At 40.2% G+C, this 23,343-nt stretch overlaps 1 protein-coding gene across 22 annotated transcripts in view; it reads right to left on the bottom strand.

Moving 5' to 3' along the window:
* Positions 1-1,069: 1,069 nt before the first annotated feature.
* MYO1B (myosin IB) overlaps positions 1,070-23,343 on the bottom strand; it is a 180,822-nt gene continuing 158,548 nt past the window's right edge. For 8 of the 22 annotated variants that reach the window (XM_070581671.1, XM_070581672.1, XM_070581676.1 and 5 more), the window contains 11 exons: positions 23,107-23,175; positions 21,246-21,332; positions 20,880-20,966; positions 19,013-19,099; positions 15,855-15,929; positions 14,302-14,436; positions 11,835-11,941; positions 9,366-9,498; positions 8,865-9,017; positions 7,402-7,529; positions 1,070-2,546 (listed from right to left, as the gene is read on the bottom strand). In XM_070581671.1, the coding sequence (XP_070437772.1) occupies positions 2,423-2,546; positions 7,402-7,529; positions 8,865-9,017; positions 9,366-9,498; positions 11,835-11,941; positions 14,302-14,436; positions 15,855-15,929; positions 19,013-19,099; positions 20,880-20,966; positions 21,246-21,332; positions 23,107-23,175 (1,185 nt within the window). In that variant the 3' untranslated portion in view covers positions 1,070-2,422. The remainder of the gene's footprint in view (positions 2,547-7,401; positions 7,530-8,864; positions 9,018-9,365; positions 9,499-11,834; positions 11,942-14,301; positions 14,437-15,854; positions 15,930-19,012; positions 19,100-20,879; positions 20,967-21,245; positions 21,333-23,106; positions 23,176-23,343) is intronic. The other 14 variants (XM_070581690.1, XM_070581691.1, XM_070581684.1 and 11 more) reach the window with 2 other exon arrangements.

Below are 23,343 nucleotides of genomic sequence, written 5' to 3'. Positions count from 1 at the left end.
CATGTACATTTGAAGCACTAAGACTCACTTCCACTTGTATTGTTCAGGATGTTTACCCCACTGGCTAGCTTGCTTTAGAGAACTCTAAAGAGGCAAATTTCACCCTGGTACATAAACAGGTTCAGAAAACTTTGCTAAAGTTCAGAAAACCTTTTCCAGCAAGTAAACTCACAACCCACCTAGAATGAATTTCATGACCAGAAATTATCAAAGATTTTGGTGACAAGACTATATGTGATGGATGTATATGCAAAAATATTCTTATTTAAAACTACTTTGTAGAGATGTTTTTAAATCTTTGAAGAACACCTACCATGAAGTTTGAGATTAAATAGTTTCTGTTTTGGAAATAAAACTTTGGAAAATATCTTGTTGCCAACTGCTGTTATTGCTAATTATCAAGACAAACAATCTGCAAATAAGGTACTTGGGAAAATTTAAGAAGTAGATCCATGGAATATTGGCCCTCTCCTTCCTGGACTTAAACTTCCATTCAGGAAACAATCCAATGATGATCAGTAGTGGACAGGATAAATACAGTAAAGTGCATCCATAAATGCAAGACCATGCCACTGTTAAAAGAACGAAGAGTGAAAAAGGCAAGGTAAACAACAAAGTCTACAACATATTAGCTTTTATCTACTAAAGCAGCAAGAAGGTAAGAATCCATATTTTCATTTCCTCTTGTAAGCATATGCATAAAGTAATGCAAAAGTAACTGAAAACAATGGTTAACTTTGGGCAGGGCACGGGAACTGAGCAGAGGGGTGATTGATGAGATGGAGTACTTCTAGTATATATCATTTTTTACCTATTTGTATGTTGGACAATGTGAATGTATTACATATTTTTTTTTAAAAAAGTTTTTAAAAAACACCTCTCAGTTCCAAATTCCTACTCACCTATTTCAGGAACTGTCAATCTACCGCTGTACATCCACGCTAGAGAAGACTAAAAGAAAGGAATTGTGTCCCCCACCTACTCCAATAAACACAAAGGCTTCTGAAAATGTCTTTATGGGACCAATTTTTTTAAGTACAAAAATTAAAAGAAAAGCCCCAGAAAATACTTTCAGTGAATGTTTCCGGTTTATAAAAGATAAGTGAAATTCAATTACACAGAGAACATAGAATGTTCGGATTGGAAAGCCTTTCTGTGCAACGATACAATGACACACAACATAAGAAAATAGCTTAAAATACAAAAATACAGTTGTGATCCAGGAAATGGCACCAAATTAGAACAGTTTTATTATTTAACATATCAATGTATATACATTATCCTCCCAAATAAGAAACAATTTGGTTCCAAAGTTTAAATGTAGTTTCCAAAATGAATCCTTACTGTAAATTTGAAAAAAAAAAAGTCCTGCAAATGAACACAAACAATTTTGATCCTTGACTAAAATACGCACCCTGTACCAATCACCTCTCTCATACAAAATGAATAGTATAAATAAAACTTTCTAAAAAGATCTTGGATGTTTATTGCACATCGTACAGAACGCTTGCCACTATCAGAAAGGCTTTCAGCCCTTCACTGTATTAGCTGTTTCAAATATTTACTCAAATTTGGGTGAAAACAACACTCTGCAGATATTAGCATATGTAGGATCATATATGATGTTTACCAGAAACAGGAAAATAGAATCTTACTGGACTGTTTCCGTCACTTTCTAAAATAAGACTGACTCTGTTTTCTACTGTTAAAAGCAATTACAAGAGATCTGACCAAATTAAAAGTCCCCTTCAAATGTCAGTTTTCTCTTTTCAAATAGAAACCACATGTAGAGGCATTTTACTCAGTCATATATTTCTACTTCCTAGGACCAGCCCTTCTTGAAGTATAAATTGCTAAAGATCATACTACAGGATTCCTAAGAATGCTGTCCGTAAGCAGCAGCTACTGTTTTGGTCTCCCCATTTTCAAACTCTCTTTGCTCTAGTAAAGCCAGCACAAACCAGCCAGGATGCAACGGCCTTAAAAACAAAAAAAAGTTCCTATTAAATCTTCATACCATCTAGCACAGTGCCTAGCACAGAGTAGGCATTCAATAAATATGTGATGAATGAATGCACTGTCTTTTAAGACCGTTTCCTATAGTTAGATGTATTAATGATTTAGGAGTAATACGTTGATTTAGGGTACACAGACCTAACACGATCACTAAACAAAGAACACACAGGACATGGCACAGACGCTGTTAGTTTCTACAATCCTGCCCCAGGACAGAATGTGTACTAAGGGGTTAAAACTATTCCAATAATAAAAATTGATTAGTCAAATATTTTTATTTTGCCAAGGGACTCTAACAGTATTAGCCTTCAGCAATTCCCAAACGTACAATGAACCCCAAACAAAACAAAACCAAATTGCACTATAACAAAGACACGAGTCCGTGAAAGCAGACAGGAGGTGCCAGCTACGGAACCGCAACTTCAAGGAGCCGGTTGTTTTTTCGTTTGCACGTTGGGACACTCCCATTTTTCTGGTTGCCCTGAATAAACTTCACACATACTTTGTCCTGTCTGAACTGCACCAGGAACCTAGGAGAAAAGAATAGGACACATTTTTTAAAAGTACACACAAAACAGCTGACAATTACACTAACACTAGCTTTTGTTTTTTAATAGATATTGGTCTTGACAAGTATTCCCCTCCCATTAGCACTTCTGTACACAGAATTAATCACCAGGTGCTCCGTGAGATTTTACTTCCAGCAGTCACCATTTAGCCCTAAGTAAAGTGGAGTTCCTTAACTCATCATCTCCCAAAATACGGCAAGAAGGGCTAAGAATTATTTCCACGTTTCAAATGGAAAGACCAATGTGCTATTTTTCCGTTTTTCTACATTTTTGCATAGCAAAAATCTAGACTGAGGGAGGGGTCCCATTAAACTATCAGCAAATTGAGAAAATGAAATAAAGAATTTCAGAAAAGGAAGGGGTCTAGAGACCCTCCAGACTACGGTTTCCAAACGCTGGTTACTCACATACTTTCCACACGATGTTAGCCATATCCGCTCACTATGCTAAAAGTTATTTTTAGTCTAAATAAATATATTTCAAAATAGTTGTGCCCCATGGAATTATAACGATAAAATCACAAGTTTGATCTGCCACTTATATTTTTAACACCTGTTAAAAAATATATATATGTAAAACTATAAAAATTTAAAAATCTATCGGTGTACACCTAAAGCCACCTGCTCTCCTACCAGTGGTACATGTGGTACACTGTGGGAAACCACATTCTTGTCCAAATCTTTCCTTTCACAGACCATCAATGGTCAGGTGCTTGTCCACAAGATTATTCGTCATACCTTCCTACAGCAAACATACCACTGGCTTCCCCCGGGGTTGGGTGCTGTGAGGGACACCTGGGTGGGTAAAGTGAGGTCCCTGCCCTCAAGGATGACATGACTGGGGAGGCATGCGAGTGGCATGGCTGGACCAGAACCCAGGCTTTCCCATCTCAAGGCCAGTGCTCTTTTCTCTCCACCATCAGAATCGGTAAAATGGTACCATGTTTCCAGTAGGTTTCTCATACTGGCCTATAACTGAGTTATTGGCATATAATTAAGTGTGTCACCCTAACAACCATGTGACAGATCGTGCGTTTGCTGGCATCCACGACAACAGCAAAGATCAAAACAGCTCTGCTCTGTACACATTAGTCTCAGTTCCAAAGTCTAAAGAGCCCACGTTTTGCAAACATCATCTACTGGAGGGAAACGTGACACATAAGTTTCTGATTCATCGTTAGTTGAACATGACAGGACTTCTGAGTTTTTAAATGGGTTGCTTCTTTTCCACTTGAAAGATTGAAAAAAACAAGCTATAGTTCCAAATTCACCTATCTGAGATATCTCTCCAGCACATATACTTATATCTACGTGCCCCAAAGAAAAAAAATCTTTCAAATTTAACGCAAATAACATACTTAAAAAAATCAAATATTTTTACATTTTAATTTTCAAAGATTACTTGTAGTATAGTAAACGTATAGGGAGTTCTTTCCCAAAAACTTTAGCAAACATTGGCTGTCTCCATGGTCACAATTCCTGATTGTAATTCACTTTAGAAACAATAATAGCTAAAATTTATTGAGTATTTACCATACACCACACTGTTCTTAGTAAGTTCTATATATTAACTCAACTTTAAAACAAACCTATGAGGTCAGTACTATTATCTATCTCTATTTCATACAAGAGAAAACTGAAGCACGGCCCCCAGTAAGCACGTAGAGAATCAGAGAATTATTCTCCAGCAAACAACGTCCGATGCATTATTTCACAGCATCAATACCAGTTAAAACTCCACAACAAGAGGGACATAGATTAGTTGTTTGGATTTAAAATATTCAGAAAAACAACAGTGCAACTTAAATGATGTGTGCATGTATTATGTGTACGTGTGTATACATACGTACACATATACAATGTATATTTAAAAGGTTTAGCAGAACATATTCACTTTAGTTTTTAATATATTCAGATCTTCATTTCTACAAATGCCACGCATCCTATTTAAGGTTATCCATAATGCAATCTATTTACAGATGGAACAGTTTGGGAGTCTAAGGACTGGGGATTACAAAGCAGTTGAGTCTCTCCATGAATTCAATTCTTCCTTCTCTATGTGCAGGTTAAAACCGCTCTGAGGAGTACACAGGACTTTGACTCTCCCCCAGTAAACTGATATCCAGTTTATCCATAATAATTATGGAGACTGGGTTTGTTAGAATAACTACTTCTCCTTCTGAAGAGGATGCACTGAGGAAGGTTTTGGTCACTGACCTGCATGCTGTTGACAACACTAGTCTACATAGCAATGAAAGACTAAAGCCACTTAGGCTGAAAAGTACATCACGGGCGCCCCTACCCATGACTTTGTAAAATTTCATTTAATTTAAAATGCTCTCAAGGAGGTGTGTAACCCCTGCCTAAGAGCTCCCAGAGGTGATGAAACAGAAGCTACATGGGCACCCTGCTCAGTCATGTCGCTTCCCGTGCTGCCTGGACAAGGGGCCACGGGGGCTAGGCAAGTTTCCATCAGCTATTTTATTTTTATGAGACCAACCAAGAATTAGGAATTGGGGAAGGAAAGGTGTTAGGGAGTGGTTTACAAAGCTACTAGTGTCTGTTTTCTTCACGTGGCCAGGCTGTAAATCTTCACTCAGATAAGCATGTTTACTGAAAGCTTATGCAACCAGGACATCACAGCCCTCTGTGACAAGGCAGGGTCCCTGCTGCCCAGAAGCAAACGAGCCCCATCAGTGTTCCGTGATCGTGGGCCTTGAACACAAACCGTTAGAGCCACTGGAGGGTTCTGTGGTTGATTACGTTTGAGAAACACAGCACATGCTATCCCCCAGACCCCTCAGGAGAGTTGTAATGTGCAACAAGACTGCAGAGGCCCTAAGAAGTGCCAGAGGAAAGGAAGATGTAAATTTCCTCCGGAGAATATCCTTCACAGCACACCATTATTAACATCCTGCAGAGGCAGCGTTCTCAGAATACCAGTTTGGGAAATGTGTAAAAGTAGCACTCCTTTCTAGCCTGGATGTTGGTGTGATTTTCTCTGTAAAGACGGCCCTATTAATGTAGCAGGCAACTACGAGGCTGCTTCATCCATGTGCCAAGGTGCTCCTGTGTTGGAATACACAGAATCCATGGATTCTGCATTGGAATACATAGAATACACAATTCCCATGAAGACTGGGAATTACCAGTCCCGCCAAGACATAAGCCCAGCACCCTAAGTTATGAAAAATTTCATCTAAAGGGAGTTTAAAGCTCTAACAGGCCCTTACAGGTTAAAACCTTAATTGACTTAACCCAATTAGCTATTATCTTTTTTTCTAATATTCTTTGTTTATGAGAAAGTACTCAATAAGAAGAAGAGTGATTTAGTCCCAACTGCAACTCCCCATTTAGGGTCTACAACAAGGGCCATCTCGCACCCAATCGAAACCCCACTCTCAGTGTTCACTGAGAACAGACCCTGACCCCAAGGTTCTGTAAATCCTAACACATCAACAAGAGTTAGTTTGGCTTACAAAGGGATAGACATGGGTATGAATTTATTCTAGAAAAGCTTTTAGGAAGCACTGAAATAGAATAGACTGGCAAAATCTTAATTAGAAAATAAAACATTTCCTGAGTAATCTGGTTATGCAAATTTTTACTATACATGCAAAGAAGTATATAAGCAGATAGTAAACAATCCATCGAAAAGTAACTAATTAAGTATCAATCAAGAGAGTAACTCAAATTCATTCAAATGCATTAATATTGACAGATTTCATAAATGGGGGGGATGCTCCATTCTACATGCAAATAATCAGTCTCTATAATTGGAGACCTGATGCTAAGTAAAAAAAGTAGATTTCCCATTTATAGCAGTCTCGGCACTAATGAACGCTCATCAACATGGAGTGCTTATTCTCTTAAGTCTAGTCATCTATGCGAAAAAGTGTCATCTCAAATATCACACATCCAAACAGAACTCCTGATTTCGCCTCGTCCCTGCCGCCCCCAGACCCTCTCTCCCCAGTGTCATCTATTGCAGTAAATGGCACCACCACTTGGGCTCAGGCCCAAAACCGAACACCCAATCTGTTAATAAGTCCTCTTGTTTTCCTTCAAATCACATTCAGAATCCGACTACTTCTCAGTGCCTCCCACTCACACCTCAGCCAGAGCTGCAGCATCCTCACTCTACACAGCTCCGAGGAGCTCCTGTTTTCTCTGCCTCCACTCCTGCCTCCCCATAGTTATTCTGCACACTGCAGCCAAAGCAAGCTTTGAAAAATCATAAATCAGATCATGCCACACCCTTGCTCAAAACGTAAAACGGCTTTCCATCATCCTCAGTAAAATCTCACCTCCTGACCTCAGCTACCAAGCTCTACATGGCCGGGTGCTTGCCTCTCTCTCCAGGGTGTTTTCCTAGCATTTCACTCTGTCACAGTGTTCACGCCTGCCCTAGGGCCTCTGCACCTGCCACCTCCCTGCCTGGAAGCTCCCTAGACGGCTGCCTGGCTCAATCAATGGCTGTCTTACTTGATTCCAGTCTCGACCCAAATGTCGCTGCATCCAAGAGGCCTCTCCGACCTCACTATCCTGCTTTGTTCCCTCCACAAGCACTTGCCACTACTCAGAGTCCTATCACCTGTTTATTATCTTATTTGTGCATATTCTCTTCCACCTAGATGTCAGGCACATGAAGGCAGGGACTTGGTCAGCATCCTTCACTCAAATCCATAAAACAGAACAAATACAAACACAGACTCGGTTACTTAAGTAGTGTCTGGATAAATGAATGAGGTCGGACTGCTCAACTAAAACGACAAAGCTGAAAGTGAAAGGTATATTCAAGCAACTCAAGAACATACTCATCGGAAATTTCAATATTGAGCTTCTGTTTGGTTTGGCTGAGAGTCGTCCGGTAAAGCTTGGTGGCCATTTCAATCAGGTGATCACTGCTGAAGAGAAAGTCTCCTTTACTAGCTGCTTCAGAGCCCTGAAAGGACAAACCAAGGGTCAGACAATCACAATTAAAGACAGCTCAGGAGGTAAATGTTTACCGACTTGGCTGAAAACGTATTTACAGTCTCTCTAAAAAATCAGATACTCAAGTCCATTCTTCCACATAAACAATAAGGACAAAAGCAGTGTTTCTTCCAACTTGCTCAGAGCACTTCAGCAAGGTTACCCAGCCCCTTGCTACCCAAAGGTTGGCCGATGGACCAGAAGTACCATCAGTATCACCTGGGAGCTTGTTAGAAAAACAGACTCTCAGGCCCCACCGCAGGCCACTGCATATGAATCCACAACAAGGTCCCTGGGTGATCTGTGTGCACATTCAGGTTCAAGAAGCACTGACCTAACCGGTAACTCATTCTGAAAGAGCTGTTTAAAACACTCCTCGGTGATCTGGTTTAAAAAATAGCAAAAACAATACTTCCAACAAATATCCTAGAGCAGTGGCTCTCAACCTCAGCTGCAAAGGGACTCATCTGGGAGCTTTCAGAAAATAGGATGCTTGTGGCCCATTCCAAGAGACTCTGACGCGACTGGACTAGGAGTCTGGCCTGGGCATCAGCATCGTGTTAACGTGTCATGGAGGTTGAGGACCACTGTCCCAGGATGTGATAAGCCCCCTTTAGATTAAGAGCCCCCGGGGTAAAACAGGCTGAACTAAGCTTATGGGATTGTCCCAAGTTTAGGAGGATGGAGGGTGGCACTCAGCATTTGCACGTCCCTAAATATGGCTGCTATTTGCCAACATCCGTTTACTCAGTGACTGTTCTGTGACAGGCACTGTTCTGAGCACTTTGCATACAGCGTCTCATTTAATCCTCATAACAACGCTGTGAAGGAGGTACTGTTACTATCTCCTTTTTAAAGAGAGGGAAAACTAGGTAAGCACATGGAAGTTAAATGATTTGGCCAAGGTCAGCATAAAGTTAGTGAGACCAACCCAGAGCCTACATTCCTAACCACTCGACCCGGGTCAGGAGGTCCTGTTTAAGCTAAAAGCACAAAACACTAAAAAGGCTTTAGGTCAAAATGACGAGGCAGATGTTTTACTGTGGTTGCATTCTTTAATGAAAAATCACCAAGTTAAAGACGAACAAGAAGACACTTGCTAAATTGGCACATGGAAGAACCAACAGAAGGAAGCATCATTTAAAATATCTTGGTATTTCTACACATTAGCTAAAATTTGCAAATCAGTAAGGACATGTGAATTTCAAGTAACAGGATTATTCAGATGTGGAAAATTTTAAGTCAATGGCTAAAAGACAGAATAAACGCAGAAATCTTTCAGTCAAGTCAATGACTGAAGCTTTACCTCTTTAAGGTGGACAGCGAAGAAGCCATCGTTTTGTGAGCTCATCGACACTTTGGTCACATCCACCAGGGGAACCTCTGACTTGATCTGTCCAGACTTTTGATCAGCAAGAAGGAGATTATTATTTGTTAAGAGGAAAATTCGGGATGTACTCTAAAACAAAACAAAACAAAAAGGAAAACCAATGATCAAAAATACCCAAAAATGGTCCATGAGTTTAAAGCATTCGTTATTTGCAGAAACGCACATTTTATTACAATACCTTTCAGCATGCACGCCTATACAAACTGAGAACCACAGAACATAGATAATACATTTTAATTCATAAAAATTTCAGAGAATAAGCAAAATTCCACCACGTTTTAAAGGTAAGGGAAAATAGCTTCCTTCACAATAACTCTGCCAAGAAAAAGAAATGCAAATTTTAACATTCAGAAAACTAAAGATGACTGTCCCAACTGATAAACACCTCTCATATGTCTTTAGGATTAACATTTTTACCTTGCCATTAGCACGATTAATTTTGTTCACAACTTCAGCAATGATGATCTTTTCTTCAATGGCATCTTTGAGTTTCTTATACTTGGGGTTCTTGTTGATTTCCAGGTAAGCCCCTTGGAATGGCTGCCCAACACTAAAGGAAGAAGATTCCCTCACATTAGAAATGGTTTCAAATGGAAGTATCACTGGAAAAAGCTAACAGATCAGTTGATTCCTAAGAGTATCTGACAACTTCATAAAAAGTTAATTTATTTTACATGTTATACATTATACTTGCACCTGTACTAAATATAAGTTGAAAACAGAATCTTAAACCTATTTCAAATGTTTTTCTGATGTGATCATGGCACTTGGTAGGTAGGTCTTTGATAAGAACTTTATCACATGGAACAATCAGGATAGGAATCACCCACAAGAATGGTAGCCAAGACCCAAAGGCATGGCCTCATGTGAAGAAAACAGCAATTCCTTCTAATCTGTTAATATAAAGTTGACAGCTGCCCAAAACCGATTTATTAATGCCTTTAAACAACATGTGACAATGGAAAAAAGAGCACAAATCATTGCCATCACCTGCTCCAAAGAAAAATTTCATTTTCTTGCAGAGTGAGAAAATCAATAGGCCTTCCGGGGAAGAATAGATACAGAGCAACCACTTGAGAAGAAAACTATGGAGCACTTACCATTACCATATACCTCTGGCTCTAAATAGGCAATATAGCAAAACACAATCAGGCCTCTGCTCCTAGGACATGCCTCTAAATGGACAGATGGGGCCCAGGCAAACATTCTGAATCAGGCAGTTTTCTTTCAAACCAATTACATCTTACAAGAGGCATAATCGTACACATACCCTAAGATGTCAACCTCCCTAAAGACTGGTCGGGTGACACTCTCAGGGCAGCTTCTTCAAAGACACCAAGAAAAAAAACCCTGGTGCTTCATTTAGAGCCATAAAATTGCTATCCTGGCAATCTGCAAATACAACTTTAAATGCTTGCATTGTGGGTGGAGGATCAGGGAAGAAAAATCCACGTAGGTGGTCAGCATTTCACAGCTCCCAGGATATAAAAGCTGAAACCCGTAAGAGCTGCTGCTTGCTTCACACAGTGGTGGGAGGGTAAATTATTCCACCCCTCTCACTACTCTAGGGTGAGCACGCCACCAGCCCTGAAGACTGATAAAACTACCCAAAAGGACTTGGCTTGATGCTAACATTTTTTATTGTTGTTGTTCACATTCAAATGTGTTTTTAATAACAAAGAGCACTAAAGCCTTTGAATTTATTTCTTCAAAAAAGCATTTTTCTCCCTCCAGTTTCTGAAGATTCATCTACAAAGAATGCTCATTAAGAAGGTTATTCTACAAGTTGAAAACATATAAACAGCTGAATGAAATTGGTTGCTGGAAAAAGCATATAGACCATTTTCCTGTTTGAATATGCTTTACGTAGCAGGCATTATGGACAACTTTGAATTTAGATGCTATGTTTGACTTACAATATATGCCACCTCAAACAGCCAAATCAGCTGACCAAGAAAGCTGTGTCCTTTAAAATATTTCAACTGAATGAGTCTGGCAACTTATGTTTATTTAATCCTTTAGAAGGAAGAGCTTTCAAACATGTGTAAAGACACAGACAATAGAAACATACCACATACAATAAATACAAATATACTTAGCACATAATGCATTTTTATTTCTAGGCCAGTCTTTGGAAAAACTAAAAATTGTTATAAATTTGGCTTGAAATTGTACAAGCTACTTTTTTATAAACACCAGATGAAAAAGGGATAGGAATTCATTCAGGAATAAACTTGGGAGATGTAAGAATATTCAGATAAGCAGTCTTTCCCAAGGACGTCACTTGGCAAACTTGCAATTGGTGTTGCTTCTTTTATTAAGTACTTGGTGTCTACAATAAAGGAACTGAAGTTGCTGCACAGCCCACTGAAGCCACGCCCAGGGAGTGGACGGACCAACGGCCAGCACAGACCAGTGCTTAAGCAACGCTCCAAAGTGATATCCTGGCTCACTCTTCATTTATCTTACAAATGAGGTTCTGACCCAGCTTGTTACAGTAGGAAGACTGGAATGGCAATTTCACTATATTGCCAACAGAAATTGGCCTAGTCTCTGCAAACTAATAGGAATTTACAATATAAATTTATCTTAATGGCCTATACAATTTTCATTTTAAATGGCGACTTCTGATTATTTAGTGAAGTGTTTGAGCTAATGCCAATGGAGTAAAATCAACCAACGTAACCCTGTTTCATTCAAGGACACTTTGAAAGCCACTGCTCAAATGTGTTTATGTGTGTTCATATCCAGCTCCTCATAAAATAATTCAAAAACTTAAAAATCTCTCATGTATTACTGAAATCAGACTCTACTAGAAAAGACCTACGAACATATTTGAGAAACGTTTAAAATACTGACTTTATGGGTAAAGCAAAGCCATAATACCTGGATGGGTACAGAGCCTTCTTGTCTTTGAAGAGTTCACTGGCTTCTAGTTTCTCTTCGTAAATAAGTTTCTGCTGGTCTGTGAACTGGTCCCTGTATTTTTTACACTGTGAGATATGAAAAGAAGAAAAGAAAAATAAGACATCACTTCTTTAAATAAAGCATTACTCATTCTTCAATATGCTAAGTCAATTTAACAGCAGCAAGAATAAGAGTAAATGTGTATGAAATATTCATTTACAAGGCCAGAAGCATTTTTGCTTTGTGGTTTCACTGCTTGTACTGCAGAATTGGTGATACTTCTTGGAAACAGACAAGGGCCCTGCTGGGAGTACTGTCTTCCCGCATTATGATGTCAGTCCCCGGACATCCTTCAGTCCTGACGCTGTCACACTCTTTTACGGAGATTCGCAGTAAGAAAAACACCATATAACACAACCCAGTGCATACATTTACACACACGCATATAGTCAACCGACACAAAAGCATCACAAAACATTACTAGAAAAAAAAAGATTGGAAGGGGTCAGACTCATGGCCGAATGGTTAAGTTTGCACGCTCCACTTCGGCAGCCCAGGGTTTTGCCGGTTTGGATCCTGGGCTCGGACATGGCACCACTCATCAGACCACGCTGAGGCGGCGTCCCACATAGCACAACCAGAGGCACTCACAATGAGAGTATGTACTGAGGGGCTTTAGGAAGAAAAAGAGAAAAAAGATTGGCAACAGATGTTAGCTCAGGTGCCTATCTTTCATAAAAAAATACCCTTTCTACATGTTGTGTACTCCATTATTTTCTATTCTGGTGTATTTCATTTAAAAATGCTGGTAGTAGCCCACTAAAGTGATTTCATGACCCACAAATATGCTATGACCTATAGTTTGAAAAACTCCACATCCCTCACTCTAATTGTACACTGTGGACATGGGACCTGAAAACCTCCTTTTCACCCTGATTCTGAGATTGCACTGAAAGGAGACGGCGGGGGGCGGGGGGCGGGGGGCGGCGGGTAGAGGGGCAGGGCCAGGTTTTTTAGATGAACTCTCTAAGAAATTCAGTTACAGGTGTGGTTGAGAAGCCCCAACATAACTGTATAAAGGAATGCTAGCATTGCTGCCCCACCTTTCAAGAAAAAACACATCCCTCTCATTCTCCACCCCCGACCCAAGGAGGTAAAAGCGAGACTCGGGAGCCAGGCGAGGGTGGAGGCAGAGCAGATCCCGGCATGAGCAGCTCCCCGCAGTTATTTCTGAAAATAGTTTCTATGTGAGATTTAAGAGGGGAGAGGAACATTGAAATGTTGGTGAATCTCATAAAACTGACTCACTAAGTTAGAGGACAGAACTCAGAATCCAGTTCCATACGTTGTGCTGCTACCAAGCAATACATCAATCAGTGATGATGTCTCTCTAACACCTATGTGATCCTGGTAAAGAACAAGCCTAGTGCAGGACAGAAGAGTTTCCGGAAGAGGAATCCATCAATCATTCACTTACCAAATACAAGGCTTTTAATCTAACGATTTTATTATATCTGATACGTGTACATGTTTAGCATTCCATTTACCAACTAAGTTATTGAAAAGGTCAACGTCTATACAAATACCCCATGCACCCCACACTGGGCAATACCTAAATTACATGTTATGTTCTCCTATAAAATTAAGTAAGCCAAAATATAAGGCTACATCTAATAGATTTTCAGCTTCCCTTTAATTCAAGTGGAAGGAAATTTTAATCTCCTTAATGTCTTTGGGGGGGCTTTAAAGCTTTTTTTCCAGCCTATCAAAATGTGTGTGTTCAGGGGCCAGCCCCATGGCCCAGTGGTTAAGTTCACGTGCTCGGCTTCGGCGGCCCAGGGTTTCGCCGGTTTGGATCCCGGGCACAGACATGGCACCGCTAATCAAGCCACACTGAGGCAGCATCCGACATGCCACAACTAGAAGGACCCATCACTAAAAATACGCAACTATGTACCAGGGGGCTTTGGGGAGAAAAAGAAAAAATAAAATCTTTAAAAAAAAAATTGTGTGTTCACATGTATGTCTATGTGTTCAATAAATCTTACAAAGTAAACCCCTATGATTTGCAGGATTTAACTACATCGTTTGTTTGAAGATATTCAAATTTTATTATTTCGATCTCTGGTAATATTCCTTCAGATAAAGATGAAAAAAAACAACTACTTGAACGCAGCTGCGACCTGGAAGGGAAAGACGATGCGGGCACACGCTCTCTGTTCCAACCGTGGACGAGGGGAGACCACCGTGGGGCCACCTGGCTGCTCTAGGATTTCCTACAGAAAGCCAAGCACAGTGCACGACTCAAAAATACCAACGTCCTCAAGTCATTCTCCTTGAGGCTAGAGAACGAACATGGTAAAAATGGGCTTTTACATAACACTTCGCAAACACCCAAAATATATGATAAAAAGTCACTGAAAAAATATAACGAGACATTTCTTACCCTCCACAAGTGGAAAATCCTTTTTAGCTCCTTGTGAGTAGAATCCAAGAATAGGTAAGGTCTGGATGGCCAATTCTTATCTATTGGAGATAAGGAGGGCATCTTATTTTTCATTTCCAAGAAGTATTTCTGCACCTGTGTTGGGAGTGACAGAAAATATCAAATGAGTAAAATATACCAGAAAAGACATTGTTTTGTAAAACCAGAATCAAACAAACCAGTCTTCAGTGGAATTTAGTATGTTTTAGTCCATAAAACTTTGTAACTTCTCTGGAAAGTCTCTGTTCTACTCTTCGCATTGATTGGGAAATCTAAGCTCCACCAACGGTTAAGAGAAAAGAAAAACACTAACTAATATTAATATTAACATCAAAACTATTACCAGCTGACACTAGAGAGCTGTACCATGTAATAGGTCGCCAACTAGTCACGTGCGGCTATTTGTATTAAATTTTGAGTAATTTAAAAAAATTAAAAATCCAGTTTGTCAGTCACATTAGTTACATTTCAGGTGCTCAATGGCATGCATGGCTAGTGGCCACTCTATTGTACCACAAAGACAGAGAACATTGCCAGCACTGCAGAAAGTTCTGTTGACAGCACTGCTCTAGAGGACCTAAGACAGGCCAGGCACTTAAGAGCTTTACATCATTATTCCATTTTAATCCTTAAAACAACTCTATCAACTTCCTGCCAGTATCATCACCATTTTACAGATGATGAAACGAGTTCCATGCAAGTTAAGTAAGTTGCTCATGTCACAAATCTGTAAGCGGCAGAGCAAGCTGGCTGCAGAGTTGGCAAGCTTCACCACTACATCAACTTCTCTGAAGGACAGAGGGGAACTTCAGAACCCACCCTGGAAGACTGACACAGCCTCGCTCTCCTTCTCCCCTCCAGCCACTCACTTGTTTACCAAGCTCGCCCTGCAGCAGCTCATGGCAGTTTAGCAGGGCAAGATGTCAGGCACTGCCCCCAAATTCCTCTGTGCAAACCCTTACCCCGAAAGGGATGATATTAGGAGACGGGGGTTTGGGAGGTAATTAGGTTTTGACGAGGTCCTGAGGGTAGAGCCCTCGTGATGGGGTTAGTGCCCTCATAGGAAGATAGGAGAGCTTGCGTCTCTTTCTCTCTGCCACATCAGGAAACTATCCAGAGGTTCTCACCAGAACCAGACCATGTGGGTACCCCGAATCTTAGACTGCCTAGCCTCCAGAATTGTGAGAAATAAGTGTTTATTGTTTAAGCAGCCAATCTATGGTATTTTTGTTACAGCAGCCTGAACTAAGACACTTGGCTTTCTTAGGCTCACTTTCCCCAAAGTATTTTCTTTCTGTCAAAGAAGAAAAACATTTTATTAATCATACACGAGCCACTACTAACTCTGACACAAGTCTGCCAAAAATTGAGGGAAATGATTAAAACACAGTCACAATCTCTTAGTGTCATAGTTATGATTTAACAGTTACCAAATAAGTCACATATTCCTGAGTTGGTACTGTTAACAGGTTAATCCAATAACGCTATTAGCCATATAAAAAGTGTAAACTTACAATTCTCTGAAGAGTAAATTCATAAATTTTCTTTCCAGCATTGGCTCTGAAGAATTTCCTGTACTCTCTCCTTACCTTTAGAAAGAAGAAGCAGAATACAGAGGTTAAAGTGTGGCCAGCAGATACCCATAAAGATGACACACCTCTATTAAATATGAAAAGAGGTGGAGCAAATAAATTTACACGTGCCTTTCTGGATGTAGTAAAATAATTGAAGCATACTCAGAGAGTGGATTTTAAGTCAGAGAAAAATGAATTAGGAGATGCAAAGTGATGATACAAGAATGTTTTGATGTTTTAAATCCTCTTAACTAGTTTTTAAAGAGTCTGATGACGAGAAAAACTTTACAGGCATAGCTGCAAACTCGTCACAAATCAAAATACATTTCAGAAAAAATTATATAAGGTAATTTTTGCCTCAAACTGTCCCTAAAAGGCAAAAAATGCCTGAAGAACGATATTGCAGTTCCAAAAGGCTTGCACACGAAGATAGGACTTTAGAACTGTACACTGAGAACTGGTATGAGTAAAAAACATACTTAAAAAGAAGCTTTTGAACTACATTATCCTCCATTTACTTACATCAATTTTTCTCTCATCCTCACACGAAATTTTCTACTGAATACTATCATAACACTTACAACATCATATCATAGTTTTAATTTACCTATTTCTTCCTTGCTAAGTAGTTGTATTTACATTGTAAACTAATGTCTAACAAATAAAATAACTGAGTGAGGTGTTTGCTGAATGAATGAAATAGTTATATTTTGAAATTGAGGGAAAAACATGTAAAATATTTATTACATCCAGCTATAAATGGGAGAGTTAGAATTTAGCAAAATATTAGCCTATTGAATAATTCAGACATTATGAACGTTTTTCTTTTGTCTCTAGTTTTCCAGGTTTAATAGCACATGTTCAAAATATTTCTACATTAGAAGTTACAAGCTAGCAACCTACTAAGCAAGTTCGGTTTGTAGAAAAATGTTTTATAAGCATATTTTAAATTAAGAGCTTCACAGAGGAATTCAGACTGCAAGTTTTTCTTAAAATTTGCTAAGATCTAGCAACAGAGAGCCCCATTCCCACATGACAAGGGCTGAGAAGACCAGAGTAGCTGCTGCTGCCTTTAGAGGAGAGATGCATGCTCCAGGCGGCATGAGGTCCCCTCGTTCCTAACCCTCCCTCATGCATGGGACCAGCCTGCTCCCTTTGGGCGTCTGAGCACCACACCCATCCTCTACACCTGCAGATTATTAAGGTTTAAAAATTCTCCCATACACCACATAGGCAGCTCTTCCTTTTATTCACATTCTATGTTACTGATTAGCATTTCTCTCTCAGCCACGGAGTTTTAGATTTGGAACCATTTCAAATCTCAAACTTATAAGGTAAGGGACCGGAAGAAGAAAAATGGTACCTATTAATTGGCTCCTGACATTCTAATAGCGTAGGAAAGCAGAGACGTTAAAGTGAGGTTCACGAAAACATATCCTTGGAAATATGTTAGAAGTCCTATTACGTTTAGTTGAACCTCACTGTAACTGAGCTCACTGCAACATGCTTTTTGATATTGACAGGACAGGCCCTTTCTCCTGAAATCAGCTACGCACTGACAAAGCCTGGTGACAGCATGCTGACATACAGAAGGAGTTCCCCTTACACGCCCCGGGAGTCCTAAAAGGGTCTGCTGAACTTTGTAACCAATTCCACAAGAATCAGATCATTTAAAAGGGCAAAACTACTGCTCATATCAACATAATTCTTTAAAAAGAAACTACTACATTATTGGACTTCAAAGAAGTTTAATCTTGTTTCATACCAATAATAATGTAACATATTAAGACACATCTGTTTTGTTAGAAACTGGAAAATAAACAGCATTCACCTACAAACTGAATTTGGTTTATAGGTTACTAGCACACACTGCTAATATGAAAGTGTTTTTGAAATGATATGCAGTTTATTAAGCCCAGAAAACTGAAGATAAACATGATGTTGCTGGTAGAAATCATTATAGATAGCAAAAATCCTGACTCAGTGTTTATTCCTTTCTTTCATGAAAATTAGAATGCAAATTAGAACATATGAATAAAATAGGAAATAAAACCCTCAGTTTTGACTTTAAGAAAAGCAGTTACAAAACTTGTTCAGAATTCTTGAAATAGAACATCTTAAATTCGTATTTAAGTTACTTCTTAATTACTTCAAAAATTCCTTGATGAATATTCAGTTTAATCAAAAAGGTTAATTTACCAAAAGTTTACAGGCTAACCTTTCAGGGAAAAATGCAGATTGTTCAAAGCAGAGTTTAAGGACACTGCTAATGCTATTCAGATTCAGAGGCAATGGTTTCCTGGATAATATTCAAATATTTATAAAAAGATGAATTGTTATAGTATTAAAGTAAAAATCAAAAAGGGGCCTAATTATCTCAAAAAGACAATACGGATGACTCCCTATGGCGACAAGTTATTGAATATTAGGAAGACAAAATCCTTACACTGCCTAAGGTAGTTCTCAAAGGTTTTCCAGAGCTCAGAGTCATATCTACTTATGCGCGTCCTTCCCTAAAGCAGTAAGTGCCACTTGGAAATAAATCCTGCCCTAATTAGCAGGCATTTGAAACCGAAGTTCTCTTTAACCCCACTGCTCATCTTACTCATCAAAATGTGCAAAACCCTTTGGTTTCTATGCTGAATAATTAGAATGGTGGTCGGTTTGAAGAAAGCTCTGCTCCAGGAGCCACCGCTGGAACAGAATAGGTGGATAAAGAGAAACAAAAGCCTGTCATGCGAGGCTGGTCATTGCAGACGGTGCGTCAGCTGGTAGCGCAACTACTCAAATTCTGTCTCGTGAATGAAAAAAACTTAATTCTCATAAAGATAACATAAAACAGAACTTGGATAACAAATTCTCTTGGATAATATATGCCACACTGCTATTCCTTTAAATCTATCATTTAAAGAAATACATCACAATAAAAGAAAACATTAGTGTGTAGGTTTGTTCTCAAAAAGAAACAAAATTAGGCAAGACGACATTGTCAAGACTGTGCAGACCATCAGCAAGCATAATCAATGGTTTTCTCGGGTTAGTAGGTGCTAGGCTTCATTGAGTTCACCCTGGGCAGAAGGAAGGGGGTGAGGAAGTACCTTCAGTCCAAGCCAGTAAGCCCAAATGACAGCGACCGCATGCTTACGCCTAGCCTCCTCCTTCAAGCGTTTCAACTCCCTTCGAGCCTAGAACGTTTTAGATAGTAAATAAAAGAGACAGCCCAACGCAGACAGCACAAATGACGGGAAAAGACACCCCACCAAACAGAAGAGCCCATTTATGAACAAGGATTTCAGAATGATAGAGGAATGGTGCATAATCTTTTAAACCCAAAGAATCAGACTCAGGCGGGAGCAGTCCCGCGTATTTTTAGTGCCCTGAGGCTCTGTTCCAGAGAAGGGCAATCTGTGAGGTACCCAAGGTCAGCACTCCTCCCCGCCTTACTTCCGTTCTTTTCCTTTTGTCTCCCTCCTCCCTCTCCCTCTGCACTTCCTTCTCCACACTCACTAGTTATCAAAGTTGCAGAACGGCGAGGGGTGCCTAAGGATTTTAGTGGACATCCCACCACTGCCAGCCCAGGGGCCGGAGACTGGGAATCCCTGAGTTCATTCATTTGGAATAAAAAGACATCTCTGGTGAACAACCATTTAGGAACTTGGAAGGGAATAAGGTTGTTTCTCCGAAGTTCCAACAAAAAAAAACAAAACTCCAAATTCTTTCCAGTTAGAAAATCAGAAATAGCACGTATCAAAATCCAATATCAGCTAAGGTGCCAAACAGTGAAATCTACTGAAGCAAGATAAAAAGTGAAACAATTTATAAGTTTAAAAATTAATCTTAGGGAAAAATCAATCTGAGGCATGTTATTTTAAAAGACAGGAACAGACAGGCAATGATTTTTCATTAGGTGATAGTACTCAGACTGGGAAATGAGCTCATTCAGTGGAGAAATCCAGGAAGAACCATCTAAGAGTCCTTCTGCCTCTGCTGGGACCACTTCCCTCAGTCTACTCCAGGAACTAGCTCTTCACAGGTTTTCGAGGGAAAACACAAACGAACTACTTTGGTTAGTTTTTGGCAAGTTAAGATCTTCATGCAGGCAAGTGTTGACTTTTCTTATCTTTCTCACAAGATGGGCTTATAATGCTGACAAGGTGGACTTAAAAAGATCGCGCTATATTGGTATTTGTGTTTCTAACTGGAATACACATTTTTAGCAGAGATGACCTTTGATTTTTCTAAATAACAAAAACATCTAAAACTCTGGTCCCTTGGGGTATGTGAAATGTTCACAGAGCCCACAGCTCTGCCTGGGGATTATGAGAGCATTTCAGGAGGCCTTTGTTGCTGAAAACAAACAGCTGATGCTGAAATTCCTGAGATTCTTCAGCGGCAATTAGAGCTAGCTTTGCATGAACATAGCTTTCTGTCAAATCACAGATGATAATTCTTTTCACATATAATATTTTGCTGATAATAATCAATAGCTCTTACAGTAAGGCTAACAAACAATTTCTCTCATGGATTAATATTTTTTATGGCATGCGTGAAAGGCATTTCTATCGTCAACACGTTATGGAAGACCAATAGAAGCCCAAAACTTAACATTCCCAACATGCCCCCTACACACAAAAATACCCCTAGAAAACTGTCAGTATATGTCGGGGGGGAATAAAGGGAAAAAATAAAAAGAAACTAAACGTGCAAGTTACTTAAGGGTTTAAAAAAAAGAGCAACCACACCAGAGCCTCATTAGTACACAGTTAGTTGTCTTTTCCTACACATGCTTAAGCTTCCCACGTGCACAACTGGCACTAACATCTCCAGGTTTATTAAATCCAGCTGCTGGACATGCACCCGTGTGAGCCACTGTTAACTGTAGTCATTCATCCCCTGAGATGCTAGAGATACGGACTGATTATTGCAGATTCCAGGACGGAGTGATGGGATGTGCGTATCGAGTACCTTCGATCCAAGCCAGTAAGCCCATATAACTGCAATAGCATGTTTATTCCTAGCCTCCTCCTTCAGCCGGCTCAGCTCCCTCCGTGCCTGTGTGATGCATTTGAAAAGCAGTTACAGAAAAGTTTAAGGCAGGAAAGGTTACTGCTGGTTCCCAATGGAGAAAGAAGAAGAAAGACATGGATCACCACCAAGTAGTCAACGCGAAAGCGTGTGCCGCCACCCCACACCAAAATGGTGGAAAGAGCGAGAGGCAAATGCGTGCTCAGTAGCTTAAGCCAGTGAAACATTTTCTGTCCCCGAATAAGAGGGTCGTTTTTTCACACACTACTTCTGACCCACTGCTGTCCTGGGGCATCTCTGGCCTACCTGGGTACCATGCCAATACGCTGCAATGGTGGTGACTGCTTCCTCACAGCGCTTTTGATGCTTCAGCTCCCGCAGGATTTTTCGGGCCTAAGGTGCAGAATCACGCAGAAAAATAGAAAGTTAACCCAATAATGGAATCCATAGTGACTTGGAAAAAATACCTGAAGAGATGATCATAATACCCATTTCTCAAGTGAAAAATCAATAAATGTAAAGAAAGGAAAAGGGGAAGTTACTTATTAGCCGAAATGGACTATGAGATGGACTAATGGATGGACTAGAGAAGGTGGTAAATGAAGACATCAAGCATGACAGGGTAGCCCCCACTCAGACTGCGACAGCAGCCCCCATGCCCACATATGTGACAGGAACAAATCTGACCACAGCAATACAAGCTGGTGCACACCAGATGGAAAGAACAGTTCTCAGAGTATGGTCAGAGGATCTCCAATGGTCTAGCACAATCCATTTTATCATTTTCATTATTATTATCTGGAATGTAACTGTAACTGTACTTTTTATTCAAAAGAGATGTTTAAAAATTTACTATAACAAAATTATCTCACTGGTCCAAACCCAGTGGCTTCTTTCCAGCAGTTGCTGGAAACTGATTTTGCAGGGGTCAGGAGGACATCTGATTTGGAGGTGGACTTTGAATCCTTCCTCTAAAGGTCTCTAGACCAGAGACCTGCACCCAGGCCTCAGCAACAAGGTCAAAGAAGAGCCTGCAAGCAGCAACTGCACTTACTCTGCGTGCCTGGATTTGTATTTTGGCATTTGCGTGGGACAGCTACCAAGCCCTTGGGTGGCCCATGGGCCTAGACAACGGTCAACTGACGTCGCTGGACTCCTGGCCCACGGCTCTACCTTGGGAAGGGGTTCCCGGCCTGAGAACTACCTTGAAGCAGCCGCTCTGGATCCAGCCTACTCCACAAAGTCTCCCAACAGGCAAGTGGTCAGAGCAGGCCCTGAAGTATCTTTGATCGAGAGCAGTGGTCAGTAAACTTTTTCTGTAGGTCAGATGGTCAGTGTTTTTGGTTTTGCAGGTCATATGTTCTCCATCACAACTACTCAACTCTGCTGTTGTGGCACTAAAGCAGCCACAGACAAGATGCAAAATAAATGACCATGGGTACATACCAATAAAACTTTATTTATGTGAACTTGTATTTCATATATGTATATATTTATATGAAATTTGTATTTCATATAATTTTTACATCATGAAATCTTTTCGTCTTTTTTTTTTTTTTTAAACAATGCTTTAAAAATATAAAAACCATTCTTAGCTCTCAAGCTGTAGGGTAACAGGTAGCAGGCTAGATTTGGCCCGTGGGCTGTACGTAGTTTGCTGACCCCTGAATCAAGCTTTGGCAGAAAGGAACTGGAACCAAGTCACCCACTGTGACCCCCCACTAGAACAGTCAGAGCTCAGGATCTTTCGATCACTATGGGGCAGCCCGCAAGACGGTCACCAGGAAGTCATGGAAGGCATTGGGCTGGGGGTGCTGAGGTCTGGCAGGACTCACGGTTACAGAGGCACAGTGGGAGACAGCCTTCTGGACTACAGCTTCCCTTGCAAACAGGGGGCAAGAGGATATTGAAATCATGGACAGTATTATTTCAAGGACTTCCTGCTCAGAGAATAATGCTCTTGAAAAGAAAGTCGGTTAAAAGGAAGTGGCCAAGACGTGGTCACAAGGGCTCCAGCTTGGCCCATAATATTTATTCTTTCCATCTGACTGTTTACAGGGTAGGCAGGAGACAAGGAACGCTCCCCTGCAGAGTAAGTCTACAGACATCATCCTTTGTGAAGAACCTGAAACTCCAAATAAATAAGTCTCATTTCTTTGAAACTCACCTTCCAACCCCGGATGTAAGACTGAATTACCAAGGCAGAACTCTTTATCTGTTGATACCGCTTTTGTTGCTAGAGGATGAAAGGGGACAACGTTAGCAGTTCTCCTTACGTGTCTGTAATACACATACTACAAGGACTGAGAAAGGGCATTTGCTCACTTCGTGCAATTAACTCTTGATCACCCAAATGCCACCTGAGAACTAGTATATGAAGAAACCAAAATATCAATCTAAAATA

This window comes from Equus przewalskii, chromosome 17, assembly GCF_037783145.1.
Source record: "Equus przewalskii isolate Varuska chromosome 17, EquPr2, whole genome shotgun sequence".
NCBI lineage: Eukaryota > Metazoa > Chordata > Mammalia > Perissodactyla > Equidae > Equus > Equus przewalskii.
The sequence above is the reverse complement of the archived record's forward strand: the minus strand, read 5'-3'. Positions and strand labels throughout refer to the sequence as shown.